General features: G+C 47.0%; 1 protein-coding gene across 3 annotated transcripts in view; it reads right to left on the minus strand.

Annotated features, from left to right (window-relative positions):
• Positions 1-10,873: 10,873 nt before the first annotated feature.
• The window catches only part of chst15 (carbohydrate sulfotransferase 15), a 34,940-nt gene continuing 28,030 nt past the window's right edge, over positions 10,874-17,783 (minus strand). Inside the window, exons 5-8 of one of the 3 annotated variants that reach the window (XM_030340210.1) lie at positions 16,910-17,066; positions 15,169-15,325; positions 13,000-13,147; positions 10,874-12,039 (exon numbers count right to left, since the gene is read on the minus strand). In XM_030340210.1, coding sequence (XP_030196070.1) covers positions 11,849-12,039; positions 13,000-13,147; positions 15,169-15,325; positions 16,910-17,066 — 653 coding nt within the window. In that variant the 3' untranslated portion in view covers positions 10,874-11,848. The remainder of the gene's footprint in view (positions 12,040-12,999; positions 13,148-15,168; positions 15,326-16,909; positions 17,067-17,783) is intronic. The other 2 variants (XM_030340212.1, XR_003973841.1) reach the window with 2 other exon arrangements.

Here is a 17,783-nt window from a genome sequence, read left to right on the forward strand (position 1 = left end):
TGCGCTTCTGTTAAAATCTTTATGGATGGGAGGTTCTTTCGACATGTCTCGTGCCACCCTGAAGATGATCCCAAAGAATTATAGAGGTGATATTTTTACCGCACGCGATGGTGAGAAGTTGAACCAGCATCTCTGTCGGTACTCTTGAGGCATGCTTGTTGTTCTGCTAAATCAAATGTTCTTTGATCTATGTGTCAAATACTTCCAAGGACTCATTGCAGGTTTTTTGATCGAATGATGATCGGATGTGAACACGTGTGCGTATTCAGACAGAGCCCTTAGTCTCCTGCCAGATGCCATTTCGTCGCCGTATTATATTAATAACAGTATTTTATATTGGCCTACACTAAAGTGACAAATACAAGGCTATATTTTCTGTCAAATTGAATTCAGATGCTGACATGAACGGACAAGCACATTGTCACCATATTGTGAGATATGCGCTTCGCCTATTATGGAGTGTACGGGGGAAACCGATAAGCCAATGTATTATCTTGAAGCGTTTAAACCACGCAAAAAGTAAAAAAAAACGATGCCTCATTGAGACGCATATGTATGAAAAAAATATAGGATTTGTAGATGGATCTGGCTTGACAAATCGGATTTGTCGATGCAAATTTGTAATCAAGGACGTCCCTAATTGTAAATATTATGCAAAATGCATGGCGCAGCAAACCTCTGAGTGACAGCCTCGGGGTGCCGGGAGGGGGGGGGGGGGGGGGGGGGGGTGTGTGTGTGTGTGTGTGTGTGTGTGTGTGTGTGTGTGTGTGTGTGTGTGTGTGTGTGTGTGTGCGCGCGCGCCGGGGGGCCCACAGTAGGCTGCCAAGGCGAGAGATTGACTGCTCTGCTCGCCCACACACCTCGCCGGGTGGACGTCCCGGCAGCAGCCAGCGGTCCTCTCAGCCCAACTAAACAGATCTGTCCAATAGAGGATGAGGGGGGAGATAAGAGGTGTCAAGAGCGCTTTGATACAAAGGCTTCACGGCAAGATGCGCCGTGAAGCCTCGCTCCCCTCCCTCCCCTCCCTCCCTCACTCCCTCCCTCCCTCATCCCCTCCCTCCCGGTACACCTTTAAAACAATTGGCTCTGTTCCCGGTACACACACAAAGACCAGAGCAGAACAAGAAACTAACAAGCATGCCTTCAACAGCCAACATTGAGGCCTGGCTCCGGCCTTGGTTATTGACACTAGAAAGGTCTGCACCCTGCAGCCTTATTGTGTATCCTTTTGATTATGGGATGTGCCTCCGTGCATCCTTTGCACCAAAATGACGCCCCAGTCAATCTTTTCTATTTGTCAGATTGCTACCGCCATGCATTATTTGATTGGATTCTCAATCTGTGTTGATTCAGTGGGATGCACGTATAGAAGCTCACACCCATCTCATCGACAGGGCAACACTTTCAATAAGGCTGAACACCCCAACCAGCTGATTGGTCACTCTGCTCCGGGCCTTGTGATAGATTTCCTTTGATCACTAAAGGGAAGGTTTTTTCTGACCAGTCCGACCACTGATCGGTGATGGCTTGGCACCATGCTTTATTTGCATCATTGTAACTCATGGGCCTTTTTGAGGTGGGACACTGAGTCAACTTTACTTTACTGGAGCAATCTAGAGATTAGCTTCTATACGTGCCAAAGTGTGACCTCTCTACAGCTCGCTCTACTGCGCAGATATAAATACAGTCTACAGCAGTACGAACGCTTGAGGGAATATGATGTCTCCTTCTCTATATAAGAAGATGCATGGGAGTTCTCTCTCGCTCTCGATTGCTCTCCTCTCTCTCTCGCACTCTCACTGTCGCACTCTCTTGCTCCCTTCTCCCTCTTGCTCCCCTCTTGCTCTCTCGCTCCCCTCTCTCTCTCTATCTCTCTCTCTCGCTCTCCTCTCTCTCTGTCACGCTCCTCTATCTAGATCGCCTCTCTCTCTCTCTCGCTCGCTCGCTCCCATTTTTCTCTTTCTCTCTCTCTCGCTCCTCTCTCGATCCCCTCTATCGCTCTCCCCTCTCTCTCTCTGTCTCCAGTATTTCTTATGGGAGTGTAGATCCTACTGCTGACATTCTCATTAGCAGGGTGTCAGTGCAGCCGGTGACTCGGTAGAATTGAAATAATAAATAAATGCATGATGCCGCACCAAGCTATTGACAACTGGAGACGGCTTAGATGCGGAAGGTACTGGAAAGATGGTCGAACAATGACACTTTATGTTGACCAAACCTGGTAAACATAAAGTAAATTTTCATCGTTAAACATGTTAATGATATACAGAAGGGTAATTGAGTAAAAATAAAAATAAAAGATTTATTTTCTGCTGGGCAAAGCAAGGGTCGACACCACAGTCTTTTAAGTGTTTGTTGTGTCATTGGAAATGTTGCGCAGTTGAATATTTCTTGGCCAGCTTATTAATCTGAAATCACAGCGCTAAGGGGGTAATGGATAAACAGAACGGCCTCTCTGAAAGGAACGAGCTTGGTTCCAAGTTGACATCTGGATACGTCATGACAGGCCATTGAACCCGAGAGACGATGATAAATCTAATATAAATGTTTGAATGACATCCCGCTCAAATAAATGTGATATGTTGAACGCTATGAACGCTAGATTGTATTAGTCATGGTCATGAACACATTGGAGACCATAACCATTAAACGATTGCTGCAGTACAAAATAACCTTTCATTTTTAAGACTGAAAGAAAACGGGTTAACTTTGTACAAGAATAATATCGGTAAACATGTTTGTTACACAAAGAGACTGTAATTCTGTCTAGATCTTGTGATGCGTTTTTTCTGTGTTGCTGAAGCACATCGTTACTCGTTGTTATTCCTCAACCAGATTGTCACTTTGGATCAGAACTCGACTGTTGAACGAAGAGGCGGCTCCTCAAAGCCATTATTCCATGTGGCTGTTATGGTCGATAGCTCAACATAGTTTCAAAACTTGGCTCAAATGCCACTGGGCAACGTTCAGCCCTTCGGTTCGATGTGATCAGACCAGAGATGGAGGAACTTTGCCATTAGGGCTATTGATATTTCCCGGCGATCTCCATGGTAACAGTGTGAACTGCCACAGGCGCACACAGGCTGAACAGGCCCAGAAGCTGCGTCAGTCCGCTCCCGATGAGCCAGTCCCAAACCACATCTGCAACCGGCCAGGGGCGTAGCACCAAATTCTGGGCCATGTATACAAGCACCGGGGCCCCTTTCGTTTTTATTTGACAAAATAATAAAATTGTATTTTATTTGACTGTATATAACCTAGTAAACCACTGATTACCAACGAAACATGTGTTAGGCCGCGGACAGAACCACATGTGACTTTGGCCCATCTTGGAGAATCAGTAATAGCCTATACATGTTTTTGAGGTCTCTTAGGACGCACTCACACTAGGCCAGTTTGCCTGTTCCGTGCTGCAGGAAGATTCAGCACGATTCCCCCCCTCCCCACTCCCCCCACTGGCCCGTGGTCACACTGCTCCCAAAGGCCGTGGCCTGGGCACGATTGCTCCTTCATACATACGTCATCACGTCGTAATACGATAAATACGTCATCACCAAGCGTGGTGTCCAGCTGCAAGTAAACACTCGACTTCACTATCGCACCAACGTAAACCCACTCGTGAACCGCTTGCCGCCATTGTTTAAAATGATTTTTTGTGGGGAAGGAGGGCATGGACCTATAAAGAAAGAAGGGTAGCGCAAGGACTACGTCATCCAGCTCACGTTGCGTATCCGCGCGTCATCTCATTAGCATCTGTACTTTGGCCACGGCACACCTCTCCCAAGTGCGCCGTGGCCAAGGGGCTGTTCCGTGCTGGAATACGGATGGCGTGGTCACACTAGCCAAACGTTCTAGACTTTAGTATGCAAATGAGCTCGGGCACGGGGCCGCGGCCCTAGTGTGAGTGGCCCCTTAGTCTATGGACTCGACCATAACTCATTGGGTTTTATTTGTTGTGATAATGATTTTTTTAATTTACAAATAAACCAGTTAAATTCTGATTTCCGAGGGGCCTTTCACCAGCTTTGAGCCCTGTAAGTCCCTACCCCTATTACACGCCCTTGTAAACGCCCTTGCAACCAGCAGCCATAGCCCTGGGCCTGCTGCAGCTTTTTCTAGCGCTGACACACAGTGAAACATAAGCACATTTCCTCTGCTATTCAGACATTAAGTGAGACTGTGAACCAAACCTTTTTTAGTTTGCTGCAATCTTTTATTTAACCTTTATTGAACCCAAGGCAAGAATCATTGAGATTAGAATCTATTTTTTCAGAGGGGGAACTGCAGCATAAAACTACACCAGGGTACTTAAGAGACACCACTAAAAGCACAAAAGGCATTCATAGACAAGCAGGAATCTCTGGTTTAAGGATACAACGAATCAGTTTGAAATTCATGTGAACAATTTTAGTCCTTAAACACAGAAACTGCCCAGAACTGTCTGTGAGAAGTCAAATCCTTCAGTTTCAAGCCCTCCTGCAGAGAGTAGCTCATGGAAGGGGCATCAGACCTAAAACATTTCCTCCCCTGTTCTATGCGGATACAAGGAACGGACATCAATAGTGAGTTCCGCGATCGTGGTCCTCGAAGTGCGTTACATCTGCTTTTCGTCCGTCGACGGTAAAGCGCAGCCCCTTTTAATTAGCTGCAGTGGTAATCCCACACTGCACACAGCATGGAGAGTAAACTGGGTGGTCAAGCCTCAGATAGCAGATGCTGGTATTTGCATGGTGCCGCTGGGTGTATGACTGCATTTCGGTTTATTTGCTAGCTAAAGGTCAGGGGAGGATGTAGGAATTGGATGTTGTGGCAGGGTTTTAGATTGTTTGTTCTGGTGTGTGTGTGTGTGTGTGCGTGTGTGTGTGTGTGTGTGTGTGTGTGTGTGTGTGTGTGTGTGTGTGTGCGTCCTGTTTGTACTCTAGTCACAGCTGATCCAGTTTAGTCAGTTCTAAACCTTTGATTTGATTTGGGTGTTTATAATAATTGTAATCTTTGTAGCCTTACGTCGGTCCGTTATGGCAGCCATCAGTCTCCGTACCATCTCTGGAAGGACGGATCCCTCTTCTCGGTTCCACCTCGCGGTTTCGTCCTCGATGATTTATTTGCTTTATCCTCGCGCTTTAGGGGTTTCAGGGTTGGGTTCCCTTATCAAATATAGCCTGTGAAGCGTTTGGAGACTGGAACTGTGATAAAGGGCTGCCCAAATTAGATTCCCTTCATTGAATAATAAAACATGATTAACAACACTTTCCTTCTTGGGAAACTGACCATGCATGGCAGTCCGTGTCATCATGAACTCTTTTCTTCAAAGCGCTTTATCTGGGTATGTGTGGAGGGGAGAAAGCGTGCAGGGGTGACACTCAGGATGTTGTACAGAGCTGGATAACAGCGGAAAGGCTGTCCGCAGGAGACTAACTTTCACTGGGTGTCCGCCAAAGTCTTCGACCGGCATTCCCATCGGGCTTTTGTAACGGCGAGAGAAAAAAATCCAAAAAAGAAATATTCATATTGTGTCAATATGCATTGCAATAGATTTCTTAACCCACGTTATGAATTTTAGACTGTGTGTGTGTGTGTGTGTGTGTGTGTGTGTGTGTGTGTGTGTGTGTGTGTGTGTGTGTGTGTGTGTGTGTGTGTGTGTGTGTGTGTGTTCGTGTGTGTGAAGTCGTTTCATCTGCTGACCCCAGAAGAGTCGGAGGCTGGACATTGCTGCCAGGGCAGTGACCTTAATCTCGATGCTAAGCACAACTCCGCCTCATTTCCCCCATGGAAGCCACCCTCTTCCTGGACACCTGCGTTCCTCATAACCTTCTCCCTGCTTAGGGCCGCTGCCTCCAGCAGAATGGGACCGTAAAGCAACCAGATGTGCACCGCATGACGACAAACACTCTAAGCGCTTCAACCCTTTATACTCGGGCCGTGACCGATTGCATGTGTAGCAATGGGGTCTTTTATGAAATCTGTCTTTTTCTCTCACACTTTTACACAGCAGCATCAATGATGTGCTGCCTGAAGAAACAGGGATTTAAAGCACAGATCTGAGCAGTTCTTCACAAGAAAGGTCGGCGTTTGTTCAATCATTCAGTAGCTACCGAAAAACCCCAAAGTCAACCATTATAAAAACATGGCGCGCGGTCGTTCCCACATGGTGGCTGTCGAGGGTAGTTGGTAGCTCATTGGCTGAGGAGGGGGAGGGTGGAACGTAGCAACCTTAGCACTCTGTTGTTGTGAGGGTCTGCTTGTACTAGGGCTGCTTGATTATGGAAAAAATCATAATCACGATTATTTTGGTCAATATTGAAATCACGTTCCTTCTAACGATTATTTTTGAGTTTGAAAACAAGTTGTATTTATTCAGCATGTCTCTCCCAAAAAACACTTTGTAACTGAGAACTTTGAAATTTGACCTTTAAAAAAAAATACACAAAATGGTCAAAAAGAAAATGTTGAAATCTAATATAATGTGCAGATATGTAAGATATGTTAGATATTCTATAAAACATTTAATAAAAAATAAAAATAAACGAAAATTTGATTATATTAGTTTTGTGATCGTTTGACGCTAAAATTCGATTAATCGCAATCAAAATTCGATTAATCGCCCAGCCCCACCTTGTACTGGTATACCTACTCTTGCGGGTGAACACGGAGCGATGACCCTTTCCGACGCAGCAGCGCACTGCTCGTTACTGACCGGAGGGGAAACCGACAGCCAGAGAACAAGACGCTAACTCACAACATGAACACAAACATCAAACCCACATCTGGGGCTAGCATCTGGGGGACAGCTCTTCCTCAAACAGTGATGATCTCGATCCAAAAGAATCGCCCCAGCGTCCGGTGCTCCGAGCCTCTCGAGGGAACTGCAGAGGAAATAAGAGGAGGATGGCTAACAAAAGATAAACATGTTTGATGCTTTACAAATGGGAACTGTGCCTTAGACTCCCCAGGTGTGTATGTCTATAACCAGAGGAGGAGGAAGAGAACAGAGAGGAGGACGTGGAAGAGAGAGGAGGAGGAGGAGGAGGCAGATTAGGAAGAGGGGTAGGAAGAGGAGAACAGGGAAGAGCAAGAGAGCAGAGATGAGGAAGAGGGGGAGGAAGAAGAGAACAGGCAAATAGAAGCGGAGGTGGCGGAATAAGAACGGGAGGAGGAAGGTAAGGAGGAGGAGCAGGAAAATAAAATGATTGCCAGGCCCACGTTACGCAATTCCTGCTTGGTTCAAATCAGTCACAGATGATGGGACAGTTTTTCTCCTGCAACAATTCGTGTCGATGCGAAACTGTATTTACCCTCTGACATTTTATTGTAATTTTTGGTCACCCGTTGACAACTGCAGTATAATGTCTGTTTCAATATCCCTGACACAACTAATCCCAATGGATATCCATGGCTGCAAGACGAGAACAAATTCCTGACCCTCCTGCCTGGAAGTATTATTACAATACGTTTCCAAAAGGAGAAAAAAAAAGACAAAGCATGCCGTATTCTATTGTAAACACGTGGTTTGGACTGAATCCTTTGAAAAGCTGATCAAGGCAAACCGGATGAATAATCAGTGAAATGATCAAATGGGGACGAAATTAATAACTTAAACTTTGCACTGGATTGCTGTGCAAAGCGAATCATATATTTTTATTTGAAGTGCTTTTTAAGGCAAACACACACACTTTACACATCTTAAAACCAACTATATGCCAACGTGGTTAAAAAGATACATAAAAACCAACTAAATACTAACTACGTTAAAAAGATGCATTAAAACCAACATTATATAAACTACATTACATAATACACATAGGTCGATACAGTTTCATACTGGCTCATACAGAGCTCTTCCTCAAGTGAAGTCTGCAGTGTAACAAAGGCCGGGTCTGACTCTGTCTGTTAGTCATGCCCTAGTTGCGTGAGTCCCTGACTGCTGTGTCATCTCATCTCCCTGCACCCCCATCACCAGCACCACCACCACCAGCACCACCACCACTGCTGCGACGCACCGGGCCTGGTACACGCCGACAGGGCGTCTTGAGACCGGCAGAAAGCCTGATGACTTGCAAATGTGTGTCGCAAAAACGTGTGTTCATCTGCCCGGCTCTTTTTATAGATCTCAACGAAATTCTCTAGTGGGAGAAAACCGCAGCATTTAACACACAGAAGTAGTTTCAAATAAAGGAGGATTTGTTCCTCTTCTATATCTGGAATATGTGTCTGCTTCTTTTTAACTGTGTTTCAAGAATATTTTTTTTGGGGATGTTTCTGCAATGTTGGCAGGCATTGGTCACAGAGCCACAACTGCCTTTGACACTTCCCCTGCTGTCTTCTTTGTGATGGGATCCTTCCATGCTGTGGAATTTGATTTTCAGGTTCAACGTGACCATGATTGTTGAAGACAAGACTCTAGGGGGAGTGAGTGAGATGGCCCGGGGAGCGAGGTGGCGAGAGAGAGAGAGAGAGAGAGTGGGAGAGGGCGGGAGGGTGAGGGAGAAATAGAGAGAGGGAGATTGGTAGCACGAGATATGGAGAGAGGAGGGAGAAATGCTAAAAATGCCGCGTGAGAAGGTGGATTGAACGATCAATTGTCATCAATGCAATCAGACAAAAAAAGAGACCTTCTATGGAAATGTTTTGCATAAAGACTACCTCAGGAATTCTGAAGTAGTCAAGTAATATACTGGTTACTGAGCTTTTTCCCCAAGTGTAGTCTGCAGTTCAACAAAGACATTGCCTGTTTAAAAAGAAACTAAATGTAAAGCAGTTAATTTTTTTTTTATCCATCCAGCCATCTGTCAATGCAATATATCTATCCATCTGTCGGCCTGTTTGTCTATCAGAGATTACCAATTAAGTCTTACACACCACCAATCCGGGGTCACATGACCCACAGCATCCGCACACGGCTGCTCTTCCCGCCGCACGCACAACGTTGCCGGGTAGCTATAGCAACGGATCATGCGCGAGTTCTGACGCCAAAGCGGATGACGAGCGGTGCGGTTCATCTGGAGGTTGGACAGATGTGGCTCGCCCTCCGTTTTAATTCAGGGCTGTGATGGGATGGGCCGGGGCTGGGGTTGGGTGGGACCACTTGTATCAGACGCAGGAGGTACCCGCGAAGGACACCGTCAATAGATACGGTCAAGAATTCCTAGTACCTGTGTACATGGCGAAATAATAAAAAAAGAAAAAGAAAGAAAAAAAAAAAAAGTTGTGCCCGTATCTATTTGGGTACGGCCACAGAGATAACGGCCAGCCAGGAAGCCTCGTGATGGCGTTGTCTCTAGCTGCTGCTTGTGGACGTTTACCACGCTGCTGTTGTTGTTGTTGTTGTTGTTGTTGTTGTTGTTGTTAGGTCGGCTTGGCTCAGGAGGTAGAGCAGGTTGGCTGGTAACCGGAGGGTTGCGAGTTCGATCCCCGGATCCTCCTTGCTAGAGTGTTGAGGTATCACTGAGCAAGACACCTCACCCTGACTGCTCCTGACGAGCCGGCTGTCGCCTTGCATGGTTGACCTGTGTGTATGAGCCGTTGTACGTCGCTTTGGATAATAGCGTCTGCTAAATGGCCTTTATTTAAATGTATTGCTTAAAATTGAACTTTATTCCAGCCCGCTCAACATGCCGCAAGCCCATGCCTGCACACAAGCCCTGACCCTGGCGTTATTGCGTCGACCTACAGAGGGAATGGGAGGCGTTGCCAGTCGTGGGATCACATGTGTGCGTCTGCTGGGGCAGGACCTACATTGACGGTTGGCAGGTTGCCGGCCGCTGTCTGCTTTCCACAAGATGCTCTCCTGCTGCATGGCTCTTCTACTCAGCAGCTGGAATATCATACGGAAAGAGCAGGGACTCCTGATTCCCTCTGTACACACAATAGACCGGGCCAGGTGGAACGGATTCTATTCATTATTATTCAATCCATGGTATTTTAATTCGCTTTATCTTTTTAATTGCAGGTCAAACCCCTGCCACCTCGGGTTTTTTGGCCATCAACCAAATTAAAGTATTTACTTTCATACGGTTGAACTGCAGTAGTGTGTTTGCTGTGGTCTGTGGTTTTCAACCTCATCTATTGATCTATTCTAATCTACTCAGATCCCGGGGGTGACAGTGGGGTCGGGTCCCCTCCAACTTCTTAAAAACATGGAGTTGGCCCCCAATTAAAATCACTTCTAAATGCGTGTCATTGAAAAAAATATATTTTGCCTATTTTCTGAGCATGATGGTGCTTCATTTTTGGATATGTTTGTCTGTAAAACAGGACGTTCCTGCATGTAATATAATCATATATATTTGAACTACTACTGGCTGTGAGTTTGTTACAGCAGATCATCAAGAAAGTACTCCAAAGTATCCATTATTTTCAGAGACGCAAACTGTTTTTTTATCACATCTTACCTTTTGAGGAACGCAGAATGCATAGCTATGACAACACTGACCTCTGGTGGTGATGAGCGCACATTTGGAGTGAGCGATCTCAATGCAAATGTCTGTTCCGCGCTAGTGCATACTGCATAGTCAACTTATCATTTAAGCATCTGGGGGCTCTAATGCAGTTTTCTTAATTTGACATCTGTTTTGAAGAGACAATGCTGCATTGGTAGCTTGGAAAGGTTGCATATTCGCAAGGTGACACCTCTGCGTCGTCACACTGCTTTCTTCCTGAACATTTCACATTCGAACATTTTACCTACTTCTGCAACTTGCCAGATCAGCCACTAGATGTCAGTACAGTACATCCTAAGATCCTTCTTAATCTTTGACCAAATCTGTGCCTAGTACAATTCATGCACAGTTATGTATAGCCACGGAAGAGCAGAAAACAGCATACTGTTTTGTATTAGAGTATGCATTTTAAGAAAAACAAATGCATTTGAATCGACCACTTATGTTTCTTTAAGTTTTTTATTCAGTTTTATCCAAAAAAAAGAAAGTTTGAAATCTCTCAAATGTTCTCCCTCTATACATATATACATAAATACATTTGTGTTGTCGCACACACATACCCACAAACAGACAAAAGCATCAGCGCAACCCATTGTATTCTATTGTAGATTCACCACCACCACCACCAACTCCCCCACCACCACTACATTAAATAACTTGAAACAAATTATTTGTACCATACCATAGATTTTAGAGAAGCGAAACCAACAAATGATAGCAAATAGGTACTTGTTTTTGACGAGTCAGTCAGTCGTCTACACAACAGTTAGGCGGCTGTTTCCTATGTGTAGATAGTGGCGAGAGAGAGGGAGGGACTTCCGAGGGACAAAACAGGATATCGTGTCTGTTACATCCTTGGAGTGCAGAGAGGGAGGGACTTCAGAGGGAGGGGACAGGATATCGGCATCTGTAACATCCTTAGGAGTGACGAGAGAGAGAGGGAGGGACTTCAGAGGGAGGGGACAGGATATCGGCATCTGTAACATCCTTAGGAGTGATGAGAGAGAGAGGGAGGGACTTCAGAGGGAGGGGACAGGATATCGTGTCTTTTACATCCTTGGAGTGCAGAGAGGGAGGGACTTCAGAGGGAGTGGAAAGGATATCGGCATCTGTTACATGATCCTTAGGAGTGGTGAGAGAGAGAGGGAGGGTTTTGCATTTCCGATATTGCTTTGTCGAATCCTTGGTAATAGTAAAACCCTCTGTATTTCTCCTTCTTATCGTTGCCGTTGTTATTATTGTCGTGGTGTAAGTCCTTCACCTGGGAGTGTTCACAAAAATACACGGCTCACACAAAGTCAGAATTACCCAAAAAATTGCATTCGGGTTGCGGGAGCCGGCCGGATGCCAGCCCATAATACCCAGCGTCCCTCTCCTAGTCCAACACAAGGGAGCAGATGTTCCCCCGGCTGCTATGGGCCGTCCCAGAGGAAGGAGTTGTTGTGCAGGACCTGGGCCAGCTTCTGGTTGAAGGGCTTATAGAAGTCCTGCAGGAGGTCCCTTGTGCTGGCCAGCATGGGACCCAGGTTCCTGTTAGCCTCCTTCCGGGTGTTGGAGGCCGGGCTCTGGGTGATCTCAGCCTCCTGCTGCTCCGTCAGCGGACCTGGAACACACACACACACACACACACACACACACACACACACACACACACACACACACACACACACACACACACACACACACACACACACACACACACACACACACACACACACACACCCCAAGGTCAATACAGATCCAGAGGCGTCCAGCACCGCTGTGATCCAGTTCCCACAGCCTCACAGCTCTGGACGCGTGAAGCCACACTGAAGCAGCCGCTGTGAAATTCCTGTGTGTGCAGTCACAGTGTGCTCCGAGCCCGCTCCCCTTGGCAGGTGCTCTCGAGGAGGTAAACACACACTGCGGCTGGTGTTGCCAGGTCTCTCTGTTTTGTGTCTGCATCTTTAGTATGTGTGGCTTCATTTGTTGAAGGAATCCAGGAAATGAAGTGCTTTGTTTTCACGATGCCATTCCCTGCCAACTGTGGTACCCTCGCTTATCTAGTGACAAGACCTCCAGGGCTCCCCACCTGCGTTGAGGACTTTGAGACATGCTTTTTCCATTAGGACAAGGCCAAATAGGTGTGCACATCACACCCACTGTTCAATAGTAAGTAGTCGGTCATAATCCGAGTGTGCATCTCCATGCCGAGTATGGTTCTATTAATAGGAGTGGGGAAGTAATCTGGGAAGCAGAAGTCCTGCCACATTAAACCTAGGAGAGAGGCTGGGCCGGAAACCAGAAACCAAAGGGGGCGGTGGTAGGCCTCATTTCCTGTTTCGTTCCGGAGACGTTCACCAAAGAAAAACTCATTCGTGAGTGGTTGCCAATTTGAGACAGCGATTTGATAGAAGTGTATTTCTACAGAAGCCAGTCTACACAGCACAGACAATCTTTAGTTTTCTACCGCAGGCCACCAATTACACACTTGGAGATCCACGCCTCCAGCCACACTATTTGTCGAAAACAAACACGCCAAAACATGGCATCAGAACAGCGGATTGGTGGTTGTGTTCCTCACCCAGGTGGAGGAAGTCGAACACGCGCTTCATGGTGTACTTCCGGTTCAGGGCGTGGTCCTCCAGGCGTAGGACCAGCAGCTGGTCCCGGTGGAAGATGGTCAACCAATCTAGTAGGAAGACAACGTAGAGGCCCACAGGCATTCTGATCTACAAGCAGTGGAGACCACAGGGTCAGTGGGCATCGGTTAGGATCAGTGGACACTTGGATTTGATTGTATTAATTATGTATTTATTACATATCTTGTTTACTTTAACCTAGCAGGTTGTGACGTTGATTCAAAAAGCGTTCGGGCCGTTCTGCTGCCTACATTGCTGGTGCACTAGTGGGTGGGGCCACAGAGACGTCCAACGTGTTCCCAGTGATACGAAGGGACCACGGAATTGTCCCTAGCAATGATTTTGATTGACAGTACAATTGTCCAACCCCCCGGCTCTGGACCTATCCCCTCCCACCCCCCTCGTCAGAATCAATCAAATAGATGCCCTTGAAGTCACTGTCACAGCAATTGCATCAGCATGAGGTGGTGAGAGGTGTGTGTGTGTGTGTGTGTGTGTGTGTGTGTGTGTGTGTGTGTGTGTGTGTGTGTGTGTGTGTGTGTGTGTGTGTGTGTGTGTGTGTGTGTGTGTGTGTGTGTGTGTGTGTGTGTGTTCGTACGCGTGTTCGTACGCGTGTCCCCCCCCCAGTCCTGTCAAACCCGGACCCTCTTTATAACATGCAGATCTCTGTGTTGGCCGTATGCGCGCTATGTTAATTTGATTCTCAATATTCAGAACAACAGCCCCGGTTTCTAATTGACCTGCCTCACCTCCGGAGAGGCAGACCCTTGAAGCCTGACGGTAAGCACACTGCCAAGACATCATCACCAATGTAATTGGGAGATTAGATAGAGTGTGATTCCGGAAAGGCTCGACGGCTTTCACATGAATCGTGTGCATCTCGGTGGTGAATCGGAGCCCTGTCATTAGGACTCGGTTCTGTGCTCCATGGGAGCACACTCGCTCTTTTAACTACAGTGAAAGGGGCCAATTCTGCCCAGTTTTATGACCAGGAATTGAAACGGCTCTCGAAACAACTCGGCCCTTTGTATGGAGAGAGCGCTGGAGTCCTGCTGTGAATGTGTCTGTTCATGCCTCCTCTGGCCCTTATCTCCTCATCTCTTCCTCCCAGTCCTTCAGCACCGCAGAGCCATGGCACGGCCCACGGGCTGCTCTCCGCAGACACCCACAATGCTTTGCATGTAGCCTAATGAGAGGGTGGACAATTAGGCCAGGAAGAGAGATTGAGCATGCTGTGGGACTGCTTCTCATGGGTAGCCTGAAGTGTGTGTGTGTGTGTGTGTGTGTGTGTGTGTGTGTGTGTGTGTGTGTGTGTGTGTGTGTGTGTGTGTGTGTGTGTGTGTGTGTGTGTGTGTGTGTGTGTGTGTGTGTGTGTGTGTGAAGGGGGGGGGGGGGGGGGGGGGTCTAAAATAGGCCAGAATCCCGCCTCATCCCTTCTTAAATAAAAAAAATAAAATCTGGCCGAGGGCCCGGATGCTGGGCAGAGCGCTGGCCGTGTGTGTGTGTGTGTGTGTGCGCGAGTAAGAATGACCACAGGAGCGCACAGTGCTGCTGATAGAGCCGTCTTGTTAGCCTAGCCCTGATGGCCGAGCCATTCCTGTCTCTCCACTGGGTCAGGAATAATGACTTCCTCTGTGGCGCTGCCAAGTCGCCCTCAATGGCTCGCATTGCTCTCCACGGCGCGCCACATCACCCCCTGCCGACGCTAGCCCTTTGATTAGCGTTAGCTGTAGTAGCATGTGCTAATTAAGTGCGGGCACACAGTGTAGCTTGTGTGTCTCTCTCAGACCCTAGACGGGACGCCACCAACCAACCAACACCGTCACCCTCCTACCCGCTAAAGGCCAAACGACATCTCCGCTTCCAGCACATAATATACAAAGACACTCGAAGATCCACGTCGCAACTCAGGTAACGGACACTGTACTGTACCGGGGCTATACCGCCCCCTGGTGTACACGTTAACGCATGCAGCTCTGCGAAAACCTGTGTTGTTGTCTCTCGAGTCACGACGCAAAATCCATTTGAAGCGGGTGCATGCATTGCAGACCTCTAAACCCAGCCTGTAGTCACCGCTGTGGTTCTGTGTGGGAGGGGAGGGGGACTCTCACCGGCATGCCGTTGTTGAGGGTAGAGTTGTACACACAGGAGCGTATGGTGGTCATGGCAACACACCCGTCGAAGAGCTGCAGGGACTCCGACACCTTCTCGTGGAAGTCCTCCGCGGACTTATTGGTTCCGCCAAAGTAAAGGTAGTCGGAGTAGAGCCTGCAGGGCACACGGCAACCACACATCTTCACCAGAGTAAGAGCGCGTTCATTTTGATAAGTTTATCGTCTATTTATATGCACAATTAAGTCAAGAAGTGCCTTCAAACTTTTGCATAATATAAACATGAAACACAAAAACAACATATTGCTAAGAGCACAAGGGCCTGTCTAAAAGCGTGCATTGTCAGCAGCTGAATGAAAATATCTACAGAGAAAATCGTAACCTGCACTATTATAATGATTCAATACCATGCAAGTGTGTGTGTGTTAGGGCTTTGACTTTTGGCCAAAAATCATATTCGAAGTTCGTTTGTTTATTAATATTAGTATTCGAATATATTCGAATATTTATTAATAATATTTTGACCATTAAATGCCTTCAGTAATACCTGGGCTGAATCCGAGTACTTAGTACATACTATTTATGTTCAGTGTCTACTACTTGACCGTACTACACTTGTAGTACGGTCTACTGCTATGCGTAGAACGCCTAGAACGGTCTACAGCTATGCGTAGAACGCCTCTGAACTCTTCCGAACACCGCCGTAACTCCACCGGATGTTTGGAGATGACGTGTCTCCCCTCAGATGCCGGCAAAATTACCTTGATAAGTTACCTGTTTTCCATCTTGTCATCGTTGCTATTAAATTAAAAATGTATTTTTACTTAATTACTTACTTTACTTTTTTACTCTTTTTAATGTCTCTTTTTTTCGCCGCTTTCTATGACGTCTTTCAAAGCCGCTGTTGGTAGTGTCGGGTCAGCCATCTCTTCTTCGTTCGTTACCACACCCGTAGTCTGGTAACGTAGTGACCTACCGTTGTATACTGTGGCGGTAGTACGCATTCGGAAACGTTTTCCGTGCTACACAATGCACACTGAGCATTCGGACGCGCTATATTTGTGGCGTACTACAAAATGCATACTATAAGTATGAGTATTCGGATTCGGCCCTTGATTGGGCTTTGCGAGGTTTGTTTACCGGCGTTGCTATGGTTACCGGTCTTGCGTGTTCCAACTGTTTATTATGTTTCTAATAAATCGCTGTCTAATCAATACTTCATTCACTGCCTCTTCCGTGGTCATTACAATATTATGAATAGACTGCATGGGTTCTCCGACGTCTCTCCCTCTTGGCCTGCCCATAACAGGTTCGAATATTAAGGGCTGCCTAATATTCGTTCGAATTATTTTTATTTTTTTTGATATTCGAATTATATTCGAATCACGAAGTTCGAAGTCAAAGCCCTAGTGTGTGTGTGCACTTGACTGCCTGCGTGCTTGTGTGTGTGGTTTCCTGTGTGTGTGTAAGTGAGTGTGTGTGCATGTTTGTTCGTGCATGTGTGTGTCTGGTTGCCTGTGGGTAAGTCTACGTGCTTGTGTGTGTGGTTGCCTGTGTGTGTGTGCGTGTGTTAGTGTGTCTGCGTGTGTGTGTGTCTGCATGTGTGTGTGTGTGTGTTAGTGTGTCTGCATTTGGGTTTGGTTGCCTGTGTGTGTCTGTGTGTGTGTGTGTGTGTGTTAGTGTGTCTGCGTGTGGGTTTGGTTGCCTGTGTGTGTGTGTGTGTGTTTGTGTGTGTCCCACCGCTCCACGGGGTCCCTGAAGATGACGATGAGGCGTGCGTCAGGCTGCAGGGCGTGGATGAAGTCCTGGTTCAGGTAGGGCGGCTCCTCCGTCGTGCTGTTGTCACTGTAGTACGTCCAGGCCTTGTTGTCCCACATAGTGGACGCACTGGCCTCCCCTGCACACACACACACACACACACACACACACACACACACACACACACACACACACACACACACACACACACACACACACACACACACACACACACACACACACAGAGACACACACACACACACATGCCAAGACACACGCACACACCCAGACACATTCACGCGCATGCAGACACACGCAAAGACACACACAAAGACACACACAGAGAGAGACAGACACACACAAAGACACACACAGACAAACAGATAGACAGACACACAAAGATGCACACATGCACACACGTGAACACACACACATTTCCAAACAGACATACACACACACAGACAATAACATAATCACACACACACAAATAAACTGTTAATTGTTTCGGGAGAAAAATATGAAGCAAGAAAGAAATTATCTAAAGAAATATGTTGGAATAAATCCCAGAGGTCGACACAGCCATGGGGGTAGAGCTTAACGAGTAAACAAGTGTCTATAGTATTTGGCAGCTCCTCATTGGCAGCTCAAGGCCTGACCACGCCCCCTTGCTACGCCCTCTCTACAACACATACACACCCATGGCCCGAACTTGAACCCTGAGCACTTCCTCACAATAGGTATTATATTCAAAGAGGGAAGGAGATGAACAAAACACAGAGACACACTCAGCTACGCTACTTATGCAACTTTCTCACTCGGCCTTGTTTTGATTGCAGTGATTGTTGGGGGGGGGGGG

Source organism: Gadus morhua, chromosome 18, assembly GCF_902167405.1.
Source record: "Gadus morhua chromosome 18, gadMor3.0, whole genome shotgun sequence".
Lineage (NCBI taxonomy): Eukaryota > Metazoa > Chordata > Actinopteri > Gadiformes > Gadidae > Gadus > Gadus morhua.